We start from the raw sequence: 22,349 nt of genomic DNA, 5'->3' as shown, positions 1-22,349 counted from the left end.
AAACTTTGTTGTGCTAAGTTGTTCTAGCTTAGTTCTACTTGTAACACTCCATACTCTGAAACTCTGGTAGAATATGCATTTTCTTTCCCTAAAAAAAAAAAGCATATTCTCACATAAGGGTGTGTGTGTGTGTGTGTGTGTGTGTGTGATATTAAATATCTATCATGGGTCTTTGATATTCATAGTGCATTGCTAAAGTCAGAATCTACTTTAGGTGATAGGATCATAATTAGTCTGCCTGAGATTAATATGGTATTATTTCAGCTATATTTTAAATGTTTCACTGTCTTGGTTGGTGACATCAGAAGCAAAGTTGGAATGTCTCATTTTATAATAGGAATCCTACCTGCTATTTCAGTCCTTATTTCCTATAACAGTCTGGCTCCTGAGTATAAAGCTAAATTTGGAACAGATACGAGATTTTTTTCCCCAAAGCTATATGGCTGAGACTGTCAGGCAGTTCAAATAAAGGTGTCAGTATCTAAAAAGATATGAAAGGTTCTAGTTTTCTAAATGTTTAAACTCCTCAGGTCAAAATACCCATGTTGCTAATTAAATGCATAAATAATCTCTTTAAGTCTGACACAGAATTTCCATTGGACCTTTTTCTTACTTTGAGGAGGGGGGAGAAAGTAGTCCTTTATGCTATATCTTTCTTTTTTTACTTCACATCAGTTCAAAATAACTTTTTTTAACCCTACAAATTAATGTCTGAGACTCAAACCTACCCAAAGTTTCAAATGCTTTAAAATAAAAATAAAAATTCTTAAATGAGGAGAAATTGAACTGATGCTTATATTATTGACTTCAATGAAATTGTCTTTTTATTTTGGATGAATCTTCAAAAAGTTCTCAGTGCTCTGAATTTGAGCTGGTCTAATTTTAAGCTCCTCAAATATAGACTTTGGTCTGAATGAAAAGACTTACTCTTTGAAATTTTCTATATGTTTGCCCCCTGAAAACTTAAAATTGAGTTCTTGTATTGTTGTTGACTTTATTCACTATACTCAAGTTAGTTGATCAACTTCTCCTATCCTATGATGATGAGAATTGGGGTGGGGTCCCGATAACACTCTTAAGGTGTTATTTATTGTTAAAGGTGCATCAGAAGTCTAAAGCATGTACTTTTTTGTCACAAAGTTTCTATTCTAATACTAATACTAAGTTGAATTTCTTAGGCTCACTGAACCCTTAGAGTCTTGTATTCCTCAAAAGCATTTTAAGTGAGGTAGCAAAGTATCCAGTCAGTTTTGATGGCATTGGAATTTGGACTTAGCTACAGTTATTATGTAAAGTAACATTTGACAGATATTTGTTCCTACTTTGTATATATATTCCTCTTTTCATGTTATATCCTTTTACAGTTTAAGAAGCTCCTGGTGGTTTCTGCCCACTTTCATACTGCTTCCATCCATAATGAAAGATTTGGCTTGTACAGTTCTGGAGCTAGTCACTCTTCCAGCTTTAATTTTCCACTTGCCTCTGCCAGGCACTCTAAAATATCTCTTTTTACTGAGAACTCCTCCAAAAGGTACAGCTGTGTGCTGGTTTCATCTTGCACTTTGTAGCTATGTTGGCAACATTTGGAATAAGGTATGCTCCCATCTCCCACACGTTGCTGCTGCTGCCCAAGTGCTGTTCAGACCTGTCAGTTTTTACCAACTTGAGAAGAGCCCCAATATTGCAGGGAAGCCTAACCTCTTTTTCACTTGATTGGTTGTCTTGTCGTTGGGGTAAAGGAGGGAAAAAATAGAATCTTGGAAAATGTACCATTGGACCTGTCAGCCAGAATCTTCCTATAACCTCAGAAACTGAGGTCATCCTTGTCCTTTGCAAATGATGAAGAGAGAACATGGTAGACTCTTGACCTCCTGATTTTTTTTTTATTTTAAAACTTTCTTAATTTTCATTTTTTAACATTCCTTTTTTAAATTTATTTTTTATTTTCATTTTGTACAAATTTTTTTTACATTAATAAAATATTCTTGTTTACAAGTAAACAAAATTTACCCCCCCCCATGAATATAGATAGACTTCTTTGGGTGAAAAAAGTAAAGGGGAGAGGAAAAAAATTAAAATAAAAAAATAATAATAGTAATAATTGTAGGTATGGCCAGGTGGCACAATGGACGAAGCAACAGCCCTGGAGCCATGAGCACCTGAGTCCACATCCAGCCTCCTAAACCCAACAATCACCCAGCCGTGTGACATGCAAGCCACCCGATCCCCACTGCCCTGCAAAAACCAAAAAAAAAAAAAAGAAAGAAAAAAAAGACCCAAAATAAAATAAAATAGTAATAATAGTAGGGGTGGCTCGGTGGCAGACAGAGCATTGGCCCTTGAGCCAGGAGCACCTGGGCCCAAATCCGGCCCCAGACACCCAAAGATCACCCCGCTATGTGGCCCCAGGCAGGCCATCCAGCCCTACTTGCCCTGCACCCTCCCCCAAATAATCATAACAAAAAATGTGCTTGAGTCTTTGTTCCAACAGCAACAACTCTGTCATGGGTGGATCTCATTCTTTATGATAAGTCCATCACAAAAGTTATTTCCATATTTTTCCACCATTGCCATTGCTGATTGCAACTCCCTCCTTTCTTATTTCTCCACTACCATGTACTCTATTTTCTCTCTCCTTTCACTATGACTCTGCTGTAGGGTAGCTGAGTGGCACAGCTGACAGATCCCTGGTCCCAGGGCCAAGAAGCCCTGAGCCCCCCTACCACCCCTTAGGCCCAGAATCCACCTGGCCCTGTGGTCCTGGGGCAGGCCTTCCATTCCCAGACCCTTGCAAGAAGTAAGAAAGAAAATGTGTTATATCTGGCCACTCTTCCCCCATGGTCCATCCTCTCCTCCTTTATTCACATCCCCACCCCTTCCCCCTGCTCCCCCCTCCTTCTTACTTCAGATGTCTATACCCCATTGAGTATATTTGCTGTTTCCTCTCCTAGCCATCTCTGATGAGAGCAAAGTTTCCCTCATTCCCCCTTGCCTCCCCCCTTTCATATCATTGCAAAAGCTAATTGTAATAAAAAAAAATCTTATGTGAAATATCTTGGACTATTCCCCCTCTCCTTTTTCTTTCTCCCATTCTATTTCCCTTTTTTTTCTATTAACTCCATTTTTACACCATATTTTATCTTCGAATTCAGCTTTCTCCTGTGCTTCAACTATAAAAGCTCTCTCTACCTGCTCTATTAACTGAGAAGGTTCATATGAGTATTATCAGTGTCATTTTTCTATGCAGGAATACATGCAGTTCATCCTCATTAAGTCCCTCATATTTCCCCCCTCTTCTCCAATCTCCATGCTTCACCTGAGTGCTGTATCTGAAGATCAAACCTTCTGTTCAGCTCTGGCCATTCCAAAAGGAACCTTTGGAATTCCCCTGGTTCATTGAAAGTCCATCTTTTTCCCTGGAAGAGGACATTCAGCCTTGCTGGGTTAGGTCTTGCCTTCCGGTATATTGTATTCCAAGCCCTACGAGCTTCCAGTGTAGCTGCTGCTAAGTCCTGTGTGATCCTGACTGCACCTCCACGATATTTGAATTGTGTCCTTCTGGCTGCTTGTAATATTTTCTCTTTGACTTGGAACTTTTGGAACTTGGCTATAATATTCCTAGGGGTTGGTTTTTTGGGATCTCTTTCTCTGGGGGATCGGTGGATTCTCTCCATTTCTATTTTGCCCTCTGCTCCTAGAATATCAGGGCAATTTTCCTGTAGTAATTCTTTGAAAATGATGTCAAGGCTCTTTTCCTGATCATGACTTTCAGGTATTCCAATAATTTTTAAATTATCTTTCCTAAGTCTGTTTTCCATATCAGTTGTTTTTTCAATGAGGTATTTCACATTTTCCTCTAATTTTTGATTTTTTTTGGTTTTGAAGTATTGATTTCCTGATTTCTGTTAAATTCATCAATCTCCCTGAATTCTATTCTTTGTCTGAAGGATTCGTTCTCCTCAGAGAGTTTTCTTATCTCTTTTTCCATCTGGCCAATTTTGCTTTTTAAAGCATTCTTCTCCTCAATAACCTTTTGAACTTTTCTATCCATTTGACCTAAGCTGGTTTTTAGCATGCTATTTTCTTCAGCATTTTTTTGGATTTCCTTGACTAAGCTGCTGACTTCATTTTCATATTTTTCCTGCATCTCTCTCCTTTCTTTTCCCAGTTTTTCCTTCCAACTCCCTCATTTGATTTTCAAAGTCTTTTTTGAGCTCTATCATAGCCTGAGCCCAATTTCTGTTTTTCTTGGAGTCTTTAGATGCAGGAGCTTGTGCTTCCTCATCTTCAGACTGAGTATTTTGGTCCTTCTTGGGCTCATTTGCAAAATATTTCTCAGTAGTCTTCTTTTTGTTTCTCTGCTTGCTCATTTTCCCAGCCTGGGCCTGGTTTGGGGTGTTTCTTGAGCTTTTAGGACACTCCCACAAGGGTCTCAGTGTGTGAGGTTCTGTCCTCCCTCCTGGTCTGTGAATGACCATAAGTGCCCCCCTCTGCCAGGGGGCTGATGTGGGGGGGTGGCTGCTGTTCTATGGGGGGGGCCTAGACTGTGGTCAGGATCTGAATGTGGTCAGAGCCCCAGAGTCCTGTTTCAGGGGCAGAGGACAGAGCTAGGCAGTCTCTCTTCACTCCCCTCCCTCAGCTCAATGGGCTCATGCCCTGGGGGCTCCTGCTTACTGGCTCTGCCTGCTTCTGTTTCCTGGATCTGGGCTGGGGAAAGACCATGCTGCTTGCTGTGTGTCCTGAGGGCTGGGCTCCACGTGCTCACTCTGGCAGAGGTCCCCCGCTGTTCCTCCACTTTGTGCCCGGTGCTCCTCGGGGTACAGCTCAGGAGACTCCCCCGCTGCTGTGAGCTGAGACCCCCAGCGCCCTGGGGCTGCCTCTGGGAGGCTGAGGTTCTTTGGCTCTGGTGGGCCACCCCTCTGGTGGGCCGCCTCTCCGACCCCAGGGAACAGAGCCTTTCTGCTCTTTTCCAGGTTACCTTGAGTAGGAGAACTGCCTCACTGGGTCCCCTTGTGGGTTCTCTTGAAAGTTTAGAGTCTTTAGCTGATGGATTTTATCAGAGGAATCCTAAGACTAGATTCCTTCTTGTCGCCATCTTGGCTCCGCGCCCCCTCCTGATTTTTAATATTATGTGGAGAGACAGTGAGATTTGCATCTTCTAATTCTTCTGCTGTTCCTTTCTTCAAGCATGCTGATGGCTTTTTTTTTTATTAAAATGATTTGGTGAAATGAAAAACTGTTGCTGAGTTGTAGTTAAAGGAATTCACAAATCTGCACAGATTTGAAGGCTTGATTCTCCATAATTCAGTCCATTGTCTCCAGCAAAGCTTCATATTTGCAAAATAGTCCTCACTCGCCCAAAGTTTGCTGAGTATTATTTCAAATCTACAGAGGATGTTTATATAAAAAAATAGTAATTGAGTGAAATCAGTACCTATTCTTACCATTAGTTTTTCTAAACTAAAATTTCTAAAATTAAATTACAAAGATTTCCAAAGAAATCCTTTTGAACCCTTTATTCTCCAGTCACTTCAATTTTATTTTATTGTTCCCATTTCACAGATTTAAAAAAAAAGAAAATAATGAGACATTGATTTTCAAGAGAGGAGGGGAAGAGTTAAAAGATTTTTTTTAGTCATTGATCAGAATGTTACATATTAACTTCTACATTTGGTGTGAGGAGCCACATTTGTGATTCCTTGAAATGATGGATAGCATTCTGGAGATAAATTCTGGAAGACCTTCTGGAACACCTAGGTTTAATTCTCCTTTAGGTATTTGTTAAATTTGTGATCTTGGACAAGTCATTCAACTATCTGTTTTTCTTCATCTCTTTCTAAGTGTGAATAACAGCTCATCTCAAACAGTTGCTTTGAGGATCAAATGAATTCATTATTGTAGTTTTTAAACTTTTAAAATTTTATATAAAATGAGTGGCTAGGTGGTGCAGTGGAGAGAGCACCAGCCCTGGAGTCAGGAGTACCTGAGTTTAAATCCGTCCTTAGACACTTAATAATTTCCTAGCTGTGTGGCCTTGGGCAAGCCACTTAACCCCATTGCCTTGCAAAACTAAAAAAAAAGAAAACTTTATATAAAATGTCATATTACTGTGTGGGGGTGGGGCAAGGGTATAAGCAATCCCAATTGATGGATTTCCTCTAGTCTCAGGGTTCTTCCCCACCCTTTTAATCTTTGCACTTTTCTAAAGTCCTTTTTTTAGTTGAAAATCGAAAATTTTGAGATTTGAAAGTATGATTCTTTAAACATTTTGATATAAAATGATCTATATTGATTTTTACATATATTGGGGTTTTTTAAAAAAAATTTTAGGGTTTTGTTTTTGCAAGGCAAATGGGATTAAGTAGCTTGCCCAAGGCCACACAGCTAGGTCTGAGTGTCTGAGACCATTTGAATCCAGGTACTCCTGACTCCAAGGCCGGTACTTTATCCACTACCCCACCTAGCCTCCCCCTATAATATTTTTTTCTTTTGAAGTTTTTGCAAGGCAATGGGGTTAAGTGGCTTGCCCAGGGCCACACAGCTAGGTAATTATTAAGTGTCTGAGGCCAGATTTGAACTCAGGTATTCCTGACTCCAGGCCTGGAGCTCTATCCACTGCACCACCTAACCGCCCCCTATATATATAATCTTTATATGCAATTTTTTTTTGTTTTTACTTATCCATGTTAAAGAAATGGTAATAGCACATAATGCAGAAGCAGAAAAAAGTGGATTATGTTGTGTGGTCTGAAAAATCCAAGAGTTGTTGGACTTTTTTCTTTCATTGTTGTATTTTTTAAATAGAGACTGCTTTTCAAGTACATTTGCTTTTGTGTGTTTTATGTGGATAGGTGGGAGGTAGTGTATCCTTTTAGTGTCTTAACTTCAATTTGCTTAGCTCAGCATTTCATTCCAAACTGTTATCTTTGGACTTTCTTTGCTCAGACTTTTCCCATTTAGTAAGGATGTCTTACCTCTAAATATCTCTTTCTAAATAAAAAAGAGACAACAACATTTATTTAGTGCCCTTCAAACATTTAATTAGTGCCTACTCTGTACCAGGCTCCGTCCTAAAGTTTTTACAAATACTTTCTCATTTGATCCTAGCAACCATTACCTTGGGACTTGGTAGGTGATGTTTTTCTGATTTTATAGTTGCGGAAACCAAGGCAAGCAAAGAGACTTGCCTAGGATCACAAAGCCATTAAGTGTCTTAGATTTTAATTGAAGATTTCCAGACTCTAGGCCTTGTAACTCAATCTACTGTGCTACCAGCTCCATTTTGTAGCTCTATGCAGTTAGTTTTTAGCTTATGGATTAGATGATTGCCCACAAAATTGCCTATGATATTTCTATAGTACGAATCCTCTATTCCTTACAGCAGGAACATCTTCCATCAGGCTGAAGGCAAAGGAAGATGGTTTATAAACTTTGAGTACAAAAGAAAGTAAAGTGGTAGGGGGCCCTGTGGATTGTAGTTATACCTCTACATAGAGAATGTTCTTTGACATTTCCTAGACTCTAACTCTGAACCTATATAATTCCTGGATGGGTTTTTTTGGGGTTTTTTTGTTTATTTTGTCTAATAGAGAACTAGAATCATCAGCAAACACGTGATCTTGCCTGAAAATTTTTTAAGTTTCTGGTTCTATAGATTTTCTAAAATGACCTAATGCCTTCTTAAAAATAATTCCAAAAAGCAAATATTTAATGATAAAATTTTACATGGTGGAATATCATGGTGATTGAGGAAATAGATAATTCTTAGACTGTATTTGAAACTCAAGTTTTAATTGAAGAAATTTGTGTGGACCATTTTATTAAACACTTGACTAAGATCCAATGAGCATTTAACACAAAAAGAAAAAACAATTTAGATCATATAAAATTATCTATTTCCCAAATAAAAATATAGTGAGTCACAAAAACAAATAAAAAACCCTAGGTAATAGTCTGGATGGAAGTATGGGTGAATTTTAGCAAAATATTGTCTATACATGTGGAGATTTTCATATTGAGTTCCTCCTGTGGTCTTATGGTTTGACAACTTTATGGAGAGAGTATTTAGCTCCCTCCTCTGGCATAACTGGAGAAAAATTACTTTTCCTGCCAAAAGATTTTCACTTTATTTTTCTTTGATGACATATAAGACTAAGTGTCATATGCAGTGTCAAAGAAAGAAACATTTGTGTGAAATCAAGTCTAAAGTGTTTTTGTAACATTGTAGTTTTTAAAGTATATAAGTGGACCTAGAACTATTGTTAAGGACTAACATTTCAGAAATCACTCAATATTTCTCTTCTGACCAAAATAGAGACACACATGCAAACAGAGTATTCAACAATAGTGGCATGGAGCCTTCATCTAAGTACAAAACTGACAGTATGCATTTGCCAAGATTGATAGATAAAATTAATTTAGTTGTTTTAAAAATTTACTTTTTTGTATTGTGACTTATAAATTCAATATTTTTTAATTCTTGTCCCCAATTTTTTTCTTCTAGGTTTTACACTTCTAGACCTCACAGAGCAGTTTTCCTCTCCTGCAGTTGCTCCACCAATCCTTATTAAATTAGTGGAAACTATTGAAAAGAAAGGTATGTTCTAAGATTGCATTCTGATTCTGTCTTATAGGCACTTTTGTCATTGGGCTTACTTGTGTATTTCTTAGTCTTGAGGGAAGTACTAGAAATTCACATATTAGAAAGTAGTTTTGATCTGATTTAGGATATATTAAGACACTTGCTAGTGCTTGTAACTGAATTTAGCCTTGGATATTCAAAGACAAAAATGGGGATGACACTGGATTTTTTTTCTTAGATTTTTGCAAGGCAATGGACTTAAGTGACTTCCCCAAGGCCACACAGCTAGGCAATTATTAAGTACCTGAGGCTGGATTTGAGCTCAGGTCCTCCTGACTCCAGGGCTGGTGCTCTATCCACTGTACCACCTAGCTGCCCGACCCTGGATTTTCAAAGTTTGTGCCATTGAGGAGGTTCAAGTTCTAATCAGGCCTAACAAATTGGAAAAACATCACATAGGAGTCTTCTGGTAGCTATCTTTTCCCTCTCTCCCTCTTTCCCTCTGATATACTTTCAAAATTTTATTTCATTTTCCACTTACATGTAAAGATAGTATTCAACATTCATTCTTTTGAGTTTCACATTTTTCTATACTTCCTTTCCTCCCCCATCCCTATAGCAGCATATAATCGTTTAACATATTTTCATATTAGTATGTTCTGAAAGAGGACTTAGAACTAAGGGGAAAAACAACCATGAGAAAAGAAAGTAGAAACATAAAAGAAATTTTAAAAAGTGTACGTAGTATGTTTGCTCTGCATTCAGACTCCATAATTTTTTTCTCAGAATGTGGATGACATCATCCATAACCAATCTTTCAGGACTGACCTTGATCTCACTGAATTGCTGAAGAAACTGTGTCCATTATAGTTGATCATTTCACAATGTTACTATTAATGTATGTACAGTGTTTTTCTGGTTCTGCTCATTTTAATTAGCATCGGTTCATACATATCTTTCCAGACATATTTAAAGTCTGGGCTGGCATCTTTTGTCAGAGACCCAGCCTAATTAAGCAAGAATAAGCTAGGGGGTCAGTTAAACTAGTGATCAATTGTTTTGACCACTACAATTTGTTAAATTGAAAGTGACTCTCTTCTAAGTCATCCTAGATAGATTGAGGTCTGAGTCAGTGGAGGGAGCTCTAACACCAGAGAAGTCATAGATCTTTTAAAATTTTAGAGACAATTACTAAAAATAACAATAAATAACTTGTACCCACACAGTTATTTGCCATTTGAAAGACTTGTTGATTTTTGATTTCATCTTTACAAAATTTTAACCCATATAGAATAAAATTCCTTTTCTAGAATTTAAAAAGATATTGATGGCAAATGGGAATGCCTTTTTCAGTCAGTCATCAAATTTTTATTAAGCATTTGTTACATGCCAGTCACTGTGAATATAGATAGAAATAGAAATATGTCTTGTCCTCAAGGAACTTTTATTCTAATGTGGAAGACAACATATAAAAAGGAAGCTTAAAAGTGAGGGCTAAGGTATAGGAGCCCATAGAGGGAGTTCAGAGTACAGCCTGGGGAGGAAGGAGATATAGATGGCTTGGGCACCTTTCTTAAGTGGAGGTTCTGGGAGGAGCCAGAAAGAAATCAAAGAGAAAACCAGAGCGGCAGAGGATATTTTCAGTGTGTGGTTTCCAAGGCAGGAGGGAAACTTTATGATGAAGAGTTGAGAGCATGTTAGAAGGGCAGCTTGTGCTTCATGTGTTCTCCAACTTCTCTGGGTTGGTTTTTTTCCTTTTCTTTTTTTGCCAACACAGACTTTTTTGTGTGTTTTAGGCCTGGAATGTCCAACTCTGTACAGAACACAGAGTGCAAGCAGCTTAGCTGAACTCCGGCAGCTTCTTGATTGTGGTAAGTATGCACTTATATATCTATATCTATATCTATATCTATATCTATATCTATATCTATATCTATATCTATATCTATATCTATATCTATATCTATATCTATACATATGTATCTATTAGGAATATATATAGCATAAAAAACATTTCTTTTTTTTAATAATTTTTCTCGGGGCCACTAGGTGGTGCAGTGGATAGAGCACTGGTCTTGGAGTTAGGAATATCAGAGTTCAAATCCAGCCTTAGACACTTAAAAATTACCTAGCTGTGTGACCTTGGGCAAGTCACTTAACATCATTGCCTTGCCAAAAAAACCCCTAAAAATAAATAAATAAAATAATAATCAGCATTGTTTAAAAAATAATTTTTTCTAATTACATGTCAAAACAATTTTTAACATTTTGAAAAATTTTCTCTCCCTCCTTCCCCTCTCCCCTCCCTGAGAGAGCAAGCAGTTTGATATAGATTATACATATGCAATCATATAACACATTTCCATATTAATAATGTAAGAAAACTAGTACAAGAAAGAAAGAGAAAAATAGTATGCTGTGTTCTGCAATCAGATTCTATCAGTTCTTTCTTTGGAGGCAGATAACATTTTTCACCATGAATTCTTTAGGATTATCTTGGATTATTCCTTTACTGAGAATAGCTAAGTCATTCACAGTTGTTTACTGTCCAGTATTGCTGTTAGTATGTATAGTGTTCTATTGGTTCTGCTCACGTCACTCTGAATCAGTTCATATGGGTCATTCCAGATATTTTTTTTCAAATCATGCTGCTTATCATTTCTTTTAGCACAGCAGTGTTCCATTACAATTATACTACAACCTGTTCAGTGATTCCCCATTTTATGATTACCCCCTCAGTTTCCAATTCTTTGTCACCACAAAAGAACTGCCATAAATATTTTTATATAAGTAGGTGCTTTCTCTCTTCATCCAATCCGTTTTTTTAATATCTTTGGGAGACAAATTCACTGGCATTGCTGTATCAAAGGGCACACCCAGTTTGATTGCCCTTTGGGTATACTTTTAAATTTCTCTCCAAAGTTGTTGGATAAATTTACAATTCCATCAATAGTTCATTAATGTCCCAATTTTCCCACATTCTCTCCAATACTTATCATTTTCTTTTTCTATTATATCACAATCTGAAAAGTGTGAGGGAGTATCTCAGAATTGTTTTTAAATTTGCTTTTTTCTAATCATTAGTAACTTAGAGCATTTTTTCATATGCCATAGATAATTTTGATTTCTTCATCTGAAAACTGACTAGTCATATACTTTGACCATTTATTAATTGGGGAATGGCTTGTATTCTTATACATTTGACACAGTTTTTTATGTATTTAGGAAATAAAACCTTTATCAGAAACTTGCTATGTAAATATTTTCCACAGTTTTCTGCTTTGCTTCTAAACCTGTTGCATTGGTTTTGTTTGTGCAAAATCTTTTTAATTTAATATAATCAAAATTATTTATTTTATATTTCATCATGTTCCCTATCTCTTGTTTGGTTGTAAATCTTTCTTTTATCCATAGATTTGACAGGTAAACTCTTCCCTGCTTCCCCTAATTTGCTTATATTTTTATCTTTATATCTAAGTCACTTTTTATGTCTTATATCTAAATGCCTTTATATCCATCACCTTTATATCTGAATCGGGTATCCATCTTTATATAGTATGAGATATTGGCCTATACCTGGTTTCTGCCATATTGTTATAAAGGATATTTCTTATTTGATCTATTTCAGGCAATGTATAGCACAAAATGGAAACTTACTTGATGTAAATCTTACTTTTGGAGCATCCTTAGAAGAGAGTTTAAATATCAGCTAATTCAGTTCCTGACAGCATACCATTTTGATGCTAATACAAAATCTCTGTTTTTCCAGAATAGGTGTCATGGGAATGTGTGTATGTGTTAACAATAATTCTTTTCCATGAGTCAAGAAAGGGAATTGCTACTGAAGAACTCTATGCCTTCCCTCCTTCCATTCTACAAATTATTTGCCTCCTTCTAAATCAGATAGGTTGATTTGGTATGGTGGATAGAGAGGACTGGGCTTAGAGTCAAGAGGATCTATGTTCAAATGTGAACTCTGACAGTTTGAAACCATGGGTTGAGTTACTTATGTCTGTGATCTTCACACAGTTCTCATGCTTAAATAACAACTTTCGCTCTTTGTAGTAAATCATGGATCTTCAACATGCCAATGCATGCCACTACAGAACATAGTTACCTTGTGTGTGTTCTACTTTTCTCGTGAGCCATTTGTCCTGTTCTGTATTCTATTTTAACGTTAATCTATACAGTACTATTTATCTTTAACTCCTGGAGTTTGATGAATTTTAGGGTTTGTTTTTCACTTTTTTTCTACAGGCAAAAGTATTAGTTGCAAATACAATAACTTTTTGATCTTCCTCCATCTATATCAATTCAAAATATCATTCATTCATTCATTGATGAGACATTTACCAATTACTTACCAGTTATAGACATTTGTACTAGACTTTGGGAAAATGTGTGGTTTATTTAAGCCATGATTGTCACCCTTATAAGGCTTATACTTTGAGGCTAAGCTGGAGATAAGCTGGAGATTTAGAAAGTGAATCCACATTGTGATAGGCTATTGCTATCTTACTGGAAGTCTTCATGGAGAAGATGGGGGTTTAATTGAATTTTAAGAGATGAGTAAGCACAAAGCAAGAAGAAGAAGAAGAAGAATATCCTGCACCTAGGCAAACAGTCTGAGCAAAGCATATGGGCCTTGGGCATTGGTGGGAATGGGAAATGCAAGATGTTGTCTAGTTTTCATCGAGTTCACAAAGGGTAAATGGTATGAGATAAGGTTTATCATATGGAGAGGACCTGAATGCCAGTCAAAAGAGTTTGAACTTTATTTTAGAAACAATAGAGAATTATTGAAGAGTTCTGAGTAGAAGATTGACTTGAGGAGATCTGTGTGTAAAGAAGGTGGTGAGGCCATATGAAAAAATGACTTAATAAAGCCACAGAAAAGACCTGCTAAAAGTTTGTTAGCAGAACTACAGGCAAAGGATAACAAATCCCTGTGAGAATTGGAAAAATAAGGAGGAGGGGACAACAGAGGAAATGGAACCAACATAATTTAGTAGATGATTGGATGTGAGAGGTGAGAGAGCTGTCAAGGTTATTACCATAACACCATAAAAAATAGCTTTTGTAAGTTACTGTCATACATCTTCCAAACTTGCCAACTTTACTTTTCATAATCACCAAGGTAAATATAGCATTATAAGCAACAGAATTACTATTACAGTAAATAGCATCCTTTAAAATGTCTCCCAGATGTTCACACAGGTATATGTGTGTGCACACACACACAATATTTCTCTGTGTGTGTGTGTGTGTGAATTATGCTCCATTTTTTTTACTTTATAACACGCCTACTTATGTGCCAAACTCTTATCATAATACAATTATGAATAAAAGTATTTGATTTTTTAAAAAATGATTTCTATTTCAAAAATTCATTATCAAGCTAAAATTCAAATGAAAGTGACTAATATTAGAATGATGTGATGTTTGATTTGAAAGGACTTAAATATTAAAGAAGTTTTCTATTGGATTTAAAGTATTGCTTAGGTTTATCTTATGCATATTCAGATGATTAGAAAAAAAGGGACTCTTCATTCAGCAACTCTTTATCAGTATTCTACTATATAAAAAAGCACAATTATACCTTGTATTTTGTTTTCCAGTTTTTAAAAAGTGGAAGAAGGTGAATTGTGAAAATATTTGTCTATATTTTTTCCCCTTCATTTGTTCAAATGGTTTAAGATAGAATGTGAAATTTTAATGCGGATTTTTCCTTTTTTAAAATGCCTTTACAGAAATCTAGCTTATACCAAAATAGCATCTTATGCTATTTATCAAATATTATTTCATCTTTATTTGTCCTTACTAGTCTTGTAGTTTATCCAACAAAGTAGCTATCATCAAGGATAGTAGAAATGTTGGGTTGTAGATTCAAGGGGGGGCAGCTAGATGGTGCAGTGAATAGAGCATTGGTCCTGGAGTCAGGAAGACCTGAGTTCAAATTTGGTTCATTGCCCTGTCCCTCCCCACCTCTACTTTGCAGGTAAGGAAACTGAGGTAAAAGGAAATTATGACTTATTTCAAGTTACATGAGTAGTAACTTTTGAGGGGTCCTTTTCAAGCCCCCGAGTTCTTCCCTAAACTCCTAGAGAATTGCAGAGGAAAAGGACTCTGAAATTAGAGAAAGAAGTCCAAGAAAAAAATGCAAAATAAGGGAACGTGATGTTCTAGTCTGATTTGGTGTTTTGTTTCCTTGGTTAACTTGGACAAATTACTTTCAATATGAGTTAAATCACTTCTCTACCTTAGTTTCCTCTTGTGTAAAATGAGTAACTATTAAGAGTCATTTTCACCTCCATCCTATAAATTATTTGTGATCTTATGACCCAATGAGGAACCATCTTGAGTAGGCAGAGGGCTGTGAGACTGTAAGGTTTATGTAGGTAATTGGAAGTTAGAAAGACTGACTTAAAGACTGCCATTCTTGTTTCGTCTCCATTAGAGAAATACAGAAAGGGTCAGAGAAACATGTTTCTTAGCTAGGCAATTGATGTAGAGTTTCATGTTTTAGATAGGAAATCTGTTAAATAGTGTGAAGGTCAGAAGAAATAAAGACATCAGAGACTAATGTTGTCTATGAACCACTGTGAAATGGTGGTTATATTTCTTAAGGTAGACACCATGCCTAGAAGTGAGCCAGGTTAGCACACAATATCTTTTTTTTTTTTAATTTATTTATTTTTGCAAGGCAAATGGGGTTAAGTGGCTTGCCCAAGGCCACACAGCTAGGTGATTATTAAGTGTCTTGAGGCCGGATTTGAACTCAGGTACTCCTGACTCCAGGGCCGGTGCTCTATCCACTGTGCCACCTAGCTGCCCCACACAATATCTTCTGGCTGTCACTAGTGAGAGCCAGAGTATATGCAATCAAAAAAGATTAAATTGATGACCTCCCTTAGGGACCTAAGAAGCATCAGTAGAAGGAAACCAGTTTGGGCCTCTGCTTTCCTCCTTATGACATGAGGGGAATGATACAGTGTTTCCAAAATTCTTTCTTTCTCTGATATTCTGAGGATTCTTTGTTGGAATGCTGAACTACAGCAGTATATTCATTGTTGCCAGAGAGAAAGAAGGCTGCTTTGGTCCAGACTTGTGATCAAATCACCTGAGCCAAGTTTCCAGCACATTTTCTCTTTCATGAAGATGTATGATCCAGAAGGAGATTAAGGGAAGAGCTATTTAGTCAGAAGTTGGGCAGAGCATCTAGCCATGTGAATTGCTGAATGCTCATCTTAGATTTTTGTGCTATGCTGTATGATGTGTGATGTGAATTCAGATAATTTGCATCTAGAGGTCAAGGGATTTAATATTTGAGAGACAGAATACATGAACTCTATATAATAAGATGGGTGAAGAATTGGTAAAGAATTTAGGGAACAGAAAAAAGGAATATTTTCAGCCCTGTAAATTATTTAATTTTGGGGGGGTTATGTTTGAAGTAATTGTGGGGCCGAATACTTAAATGCTAGTACCACAAATGGAACAAATAATTCTCTACTGAAGAAGTACTTTAAAAGTACACATATACATTAAAGGAGTAATAATAATATTTTTTTAAAGAATAGCTAAATACATACTAAATATACTGTATACTGTAGAATGAACATTGGGTCTTAAATCTTGCTGTTCGAGCTCTTTCTTTGCTTCCTTCCTTCCTTGCTTCTTTTTTTTTTTTAATGGAATACTCTTTAACCTGCAAGTTTCCCCCGTCATTATTCCCAGAGAAGCTTCTATGTATGTAGATTGTATTCAAATAAATGAAGTACATCTGGAATGTTAAATACAGTGACTTTTAGAAAAGGTATGTGGCAAGTGCAAAGTTTTCCTACAAATGGAAGCATCTAATTATGCAGATAGTAAAATTAATAGGAGTCATCTGTTAAGCAAATAAATAGATTTATTTAAGTATTCAAGAGCCCTGAAGCCTGTTAACAAATACCAGTATGTAGGATCATTGGACAGGCATGTGCATATTTATTTTTAATAAGACTGATGGCATTAAAATATCTAGCAAATGTTATAATAATAAATTCTCAATATAAAAAGAAAGGAAATAGTGAAAGAATTATTAAATAATTTAACTTGAATCAAAATTCAATTTCATGTGACTGAAAATTCTTTAAAGGCAGAATAGTTTTGTTTTTATCTTTGTATTTCCCAGCACATAGTAGGTGCTTGAGAAATTCTTGTTAATGATTACTTACAGTCAAGAAGAAAAAAAAATTGAAAAAAAATTATGCAGTACTTTTAATGACTCAATTTGTCCCTGAAACTGATACCTATTTTTACCACAAATATTCTTAAAGTTGAGCTATATAATTGTATATCATGGAATGCCATAGTCTGAGATGAATTAAAGCTAGGGGTCATTCAGAGGACAACAGAGAGATACATGATAGGCATAAGTAGGCTTAAGTGTATCACCAATTAAGAATTGTATACCAAAAGATCATCAAAGAGATGTATGACTGAAAGAGGAGGTAGGCTAGTCATGTAGCAGATGTTAGGGATAATAATAGCTTATGTTTGTATGATGATTTAGTTTTTCAAAATGCTGTATAGATATCTCATGCAAACACAGATATACACACATGCAATCCATGTAACATTTCTGAGCCTTAGTTTCCCATTTGTTAAATATTTAACATACTGACATATATCTTCTAGCTAGTACAGTTAGCTGTTCCCCATTAGTGTGAATAATGTATCCTGTGAAGTGGTCATGTTATTTGGATTCATGATGCATATTTCCATTGAGCTGGAATCAATTTTTATATTCCTAATCATAAATTCAGATACTACAAATCAGAATTCACATGACCACTTCATTCTTTTTCACTAATCGAAACCTAGATGTAAATGTCAGAGGTAGAATTAGAACCTGAGATTTCTTTACTTTTTCTTTAAAGCAGTCCATCCATTGATGCCATACTTTCTCTTGTAATGAGAGGTGATAGAGAACTGCTTCTTCATTCTCTTGATTCCCATTTAACAAGAAAAGATCAGGGCAGCTAGGTGGCACAGTAGATAGAGCACCGGCCCTGGAGTCAGGAGTACCTGAGTTTAAATCCAGCCTCAGACACTTAATAATTACCTAGCTGTGTGGCCTTGGGCAGCCACTTAACCCCATTGCCTTGCAAAAACCTTAAAAAAAAAAGATCTAAGAGAAGGCTTTTAGCACATTGGTTGACTTTCCTAGGGGATTTATAGAAGGAAGTGAAATAGTTCAAAGGTGTGGGAGGCTGGTTGGAGGGAGGCAGTATTGGAGGGAATAATTCATCTTGATGAGATCACAGATCCTTTTGAGGGTCCAAGTATGCCTTATTTTGAAGATTGTGACTGAAGAGTAGCTTGTCTGGCACCTTAGTCTCAAGTCTCCAAGGTTTGTCCAAGTCTACAATAAGTCTTGTGCCTACTTGCTTGGGGATAGGGGAGACTGTAACTTTTTAAGAATCCCAGTTTCCTAGGTTAAGTAACTGAGAGACACATAAAGCCCTCCAAAACTTTAGATTGGCGATGGATATGCTGGTGAGTCAGTCAGAAAATTTTCTCTAATTTCCTTATTTTTTAGCCCCTATTTCATACATTTTTTTTTTTTCTATTTGAAGAGATGCTGTTGATGTTCCTTTCCGTGTTTCTTTAGGGCCAGTGAAGTTAAAGGTGTGACCCACAGGCCTTTCCACACAGAGAACAAATGTAATTTGTGGTTATTTGTTCTTAGTGGGACCTGAAGTGGTTTAATGCATGACCTCACAAACTGCAATATTTTGTTTTGTTTTGTTTTTGCTTCCCATTGCTTCCTACCACTTGGATCTGTCTCAGTGCTTTTTGGTTGGGTCTGAACTCTAACCACTTGTAAGGGGGGATTTGCTAGGGGAATCAACTGTGCTTTTGGATGTTCAAGGCACCATTTCTATTTTCTGTGTATTCTTAGAGTGTTTCTGAACTTTGAGTATTTATTCCCATTTCTAACCAGTCAGGTACAAAATATCAGCTTCTTTGATTCTTCTTTCAAACACCCCATCTCCCATATCCATGTGGTCACCAGTTCCTTGTAATGTCTTGTGTTTTACCCCTTCCCATTGTCATCATCCTAGTCCTGACCCTCATAACCTTGCCACCATCTTACACATTAATTCTATATACTAGTGCCAGATTAACCTTGTCAAAAAGACTACTCTATGCCTATTACTCCTTTTCATGGAAATCTGCTGAGACCACCCATTGTCTAGAGGGGGAAAAGTCTGAATTTCATTCTGAATTCAACTTATCCTCACTCTCCAGTCATCCATTACCTCCCATCACCAGTCAAACAAGACTTTTCCCTTCCTTATACCCCCTTCAAATGTATCCATTCCTGCTTCTAACTTTTCTCATGTTGCTCTTCCTGTCTGAACTATCCTCTCTTACGACCTCCTCTTGCATAAGTCCTTCAAGGCGCAACTCAAGCTGTCCTTACTCCAAGAAACTTTTCTCATCTGACTCAGGTTTTAGTGGTTTGTCCCTGAATTCCTTGTCTTTGCTGTTTTTGAAGAATTTGAAGTTGAACTATTGCCATACCCTTCTAATTGCTTCAAATGTCACCTTTCTTCAATTCAATGCCAGAGTTATTTTTTTATTAAGTGCAGGTCTGATTATGTCATTCCCCTCTTCAGTAAACTCTAGTTGCTCCCTATTATTTCTAGGATCAAATAAAACTGTTTGGCATTTAAAACCTTTTACTAACAGGCTGCAACTTAACTTTCCAAGTTTTATATATCTTTATATATAATTTTCCTTTCATTTTCTTCAGAGTTCATCTGAGATGCCACATGCTACTTTTCTGATTCTACTTCCCCCTAACTTGTCCCTCTTCCCCAAAGTAATTTACATTTATTTTACATATTCTTATTAAATATGTACAGTCTTCCCCCAAAAGATGAAGGATTATATAATTTTTCAGTTTAAAATTCCAGTCTCAGATAGATAGGAGATGCTTAATAAATACTTATTGTTGATTATAATTGTGTTTATTATTTTATGGATGTATGCTTTATGTGTGTATGTATGTGTGTGTGTATGCATGTTTGTAAAACTGGATATAAACTGCATGAGGGTAAGGTCTTAATTTGTCTCTGGTATCTTACATGAATTGGATTCTGTTAATTAATAAGTGCCTGTTAGGAATAATTTGCCATTGTGGGGCTTAGTCCTTTTCCAATCAAATGGTTTCTGGAACAGTAGTTCTGGAAGTTGATTTGGATGACTCTCCAAGAAACCATATTGTTATTACCTTTTACATAATAAATGTTTCACAAACTTTGTTGAATATCAGAAAAAATAGCATTAATCTTCTCATGAATTAATATATTGACATCCTGATGATTAACAATTGCTGAAATTCTATAGCATATTAATAGTTTTTCCAAAAGATAAATGTGTGTTGATTTGTAGAGATCAATGTATTTGTGACTGTCACAGTAATTTGAGACCTTGGGATAATGGAGATGGGATAATTAAAAAAAAACTTCAAGATATCATTTTATTGCTTTGTTTCTGCTATATTTTGTTTTGCAGCTTAGAAAGCGTCTTAGACAGTAGAGCTATGTCAAAATTCTTGAGGCCTAAAAATGTATTTCTTCTTCTTTTATAGATGCCTCTTCAGTGGACTTTGATGTGATCGATATGCAGGTCCTATCAGATGCTTTCAAGAGATATCTCCTGGATCTGCCAAATCCTGTCATTCCAGGGACAATTTATAGTGAAATGATTTCTGTGGCACAAGGTTGGTTTTCCCTTTGTAGATAACTCAAACCTATATGTGGAGATCTCAAAAAACTTAACCAAATGTTTATGAACCAACTTAACTTTCCAGGCTGATTATACTTTATTTGTACTTCCTCACCGTACCCCACCCAACCCTGTGAAGCTTCATCCCCCATTTCCATCTTTGTATTAAGCACTCTCCCTTGGAGCCTCTAGCTCCCTTCATAGCTCAAGTGCTTGCTCTTTTCTCTTTCCTTCAGGAAACCTTTCCTCATTCCTCAATTGTTTTCTCCCCACTAATATCGCTTGGTATTTATGTTGTATAGACCCTGTGTTAATTCAGTCACATCTGAATCTTCATGATCCCGTGGATCTTAGCATGCTGATGCTGCCCATGGTGTTTTCTTGGCAAGGATACTGGAGTGGTTTGCCATTTCCTTCTCTAGTGGATTAATGCAAACAGAGGTTAAGTGACTTGCTCAGGAACACATGGCTCCTATCTGAGGCCAGACTTGACTCGGGTCTTTCTGACTTAAGGCAGACTTCTAATCACTGAGTCATCCAGCTTCTTCCTGAAGGTCCCTAATAAAGTTCTAAAGGTACCTTACATATAGATGATGCTTGCTTGATAAGCTCTTCTTTCTGAAGAGGAAAGTATTAATATTAAATATCAACCTCTCTTTCCATGAAACTGTATTGCCTATTGTACCCTAGTCTCAAAGACATCAGAGAAGTTTACCCAGAAAGATGTGTCCACATGTTGAAATGGCTAATTGTTAACCTTTTATCAGTATTGGCAAAGTTCACTATCAACAGAGAACACAGTGTTCAGAGGTTCAGTTGTGGTTTCAAGGAATTAGGACAGGAGACTGATGAATAAGTATGCCCATTTCAGGTTTTTTTTTCTTTTTTCTTTTTGAATGATCATTACAGTGTGTGTTCACAAAAGATGGATGTCAGCTAGGAACTAATGCTCTCATCATGTGCTCTTTGGGACAGGATATCGTGGTTAGTAACCTTAAAAGTTAGAACCTGTGTTGGTTATCTGATGCATCTCCAAATTAGCCAATCACCCATCAGTGAACACTCAGTTGTGGTTTGTGCCAAGTCTCTTAGATTTCCATTTGGCTTAAGAAGATCTTGCCTCCTCACAAAAGTACTTTTTCTAATGAAAAGAACAGATGCTCTGCTCCTCATGAAAACTGGCGTTAACTTTGTTTCAATTAGTCCTTCTTGTGGAGTTATGGGAAATAGTGGAAACACTTGCAAGCAGTTTATTTGCTGAACTCTGAAGCGATTTCTGTTTCTCCTTGTAGAACTACAGAGCCCAGAAGAGAATGTCCAGATGCTAAAAAAGCTCATGAGGACTCCTCACATACCTCATCAGCATGGGCTCACGCTTCAGTATTTGCTAAAACATTTCTTCAAACTGTGCCAGGCCGCTAGCAAAAATCTTTTGAATGCAAGGTCTCTGGCTGAAATTTTCAGCCCTCTGCTCTTCAGATTTCCTCTTACGGGGTAAGTGTATATGTGAAGAAATATTCATCATGCATTTGATAAAGTGGTCCTGTGCCTTCTCCAGGGGGACTAAATGTGTTTAAAGGGCCTGGCTCATTAATGGGTATGCATGCTTGTATCTCCTGTATATAGAGATGTATATTTTTTATTTTTCTTTTTAAAACTAAAAGATTGGGCGGCTAGGTGGCACAGGGATAAAGCACCGGCCCTGGAGTCAGGAGTACCTGGGTTCAAATCCGGTCTCAGACACTTAATAATTACCTAGCCGTGTGGCCTTGGGCAAGCCACTTAACCCCATTGCCTTGCAAAAACCTTAAAAAAAAACCTAAAAGATTTCTAATAAGACACTGAATTTTGCAGCTCTGATAATGCTGAGCACCTCATAAAAACGATAGAACTTTTGATCTCAAGTGAATGGAATGAGCGACAGCCTGCACCAGGTAAGTTCCCCCCCCCCCCTTTTCTCGCCCCATCCCCTTCCTTTTTCTTG

At 36.8% G+C, this 22,349-nt stretch overlaps 1 protein-coding gene across 1 annotated transcript in view; it reads left to right on the top strand.

Moving 5' to 3' along the window:
- PIK3R1 (phosphoinositide-3-kinase regulatory subunit 1) overlaps positions 1 to 22,349 on the top strand; it is a 95,622-nt gene that overhangs the window by 54,820 nt on the left and 18,453 nt on the right. Inside the window, exons 3-7 of the mRNA XM_074201294.1 lie at positions 8,504 to 8,596; positions 10,378 to 10,452; positions 20,229 to 20,360; positions 21,658 to 21,859; positions 22,220 to 22,299. Coding sequence (XP_074057395.1) covers positions 8,504 to 8,596; positions 10,378 to 10,452; positions 20,229 to 20,360; positions 21,658 to 21,859; positions 22,220 to 22,299 — 582 coding nt within the window. The remainder of the gene's footprint in view (positions 1 to 8,503; positions 8,597 to 10,377; positions 10,453 to 20,228; positions 20,361 to 21,657; positions 21,860 to 22,219; positions 22,300 to 22,349) is intronic.

This window comes from Macrotis lagotis, chromosome X (assembly GCF_037893015.1).
Source record: "Macrotis lagotis isolate mMagLag1 chromosome X, bilby.v1.9.chrom.fasta, whole genome shotgun sequence".
Taxonomy (NCBI): Eukaryota; Metazoa; Chordata; class Mammalia; order Peramelemorphia; family Peramelidae; genus Macrotis; species Macrotis lagotis.
Note: the sequence above shows the minus strand (reverse complement) of the source record. Positions and strands in the feature narration are given on the sequence as shown.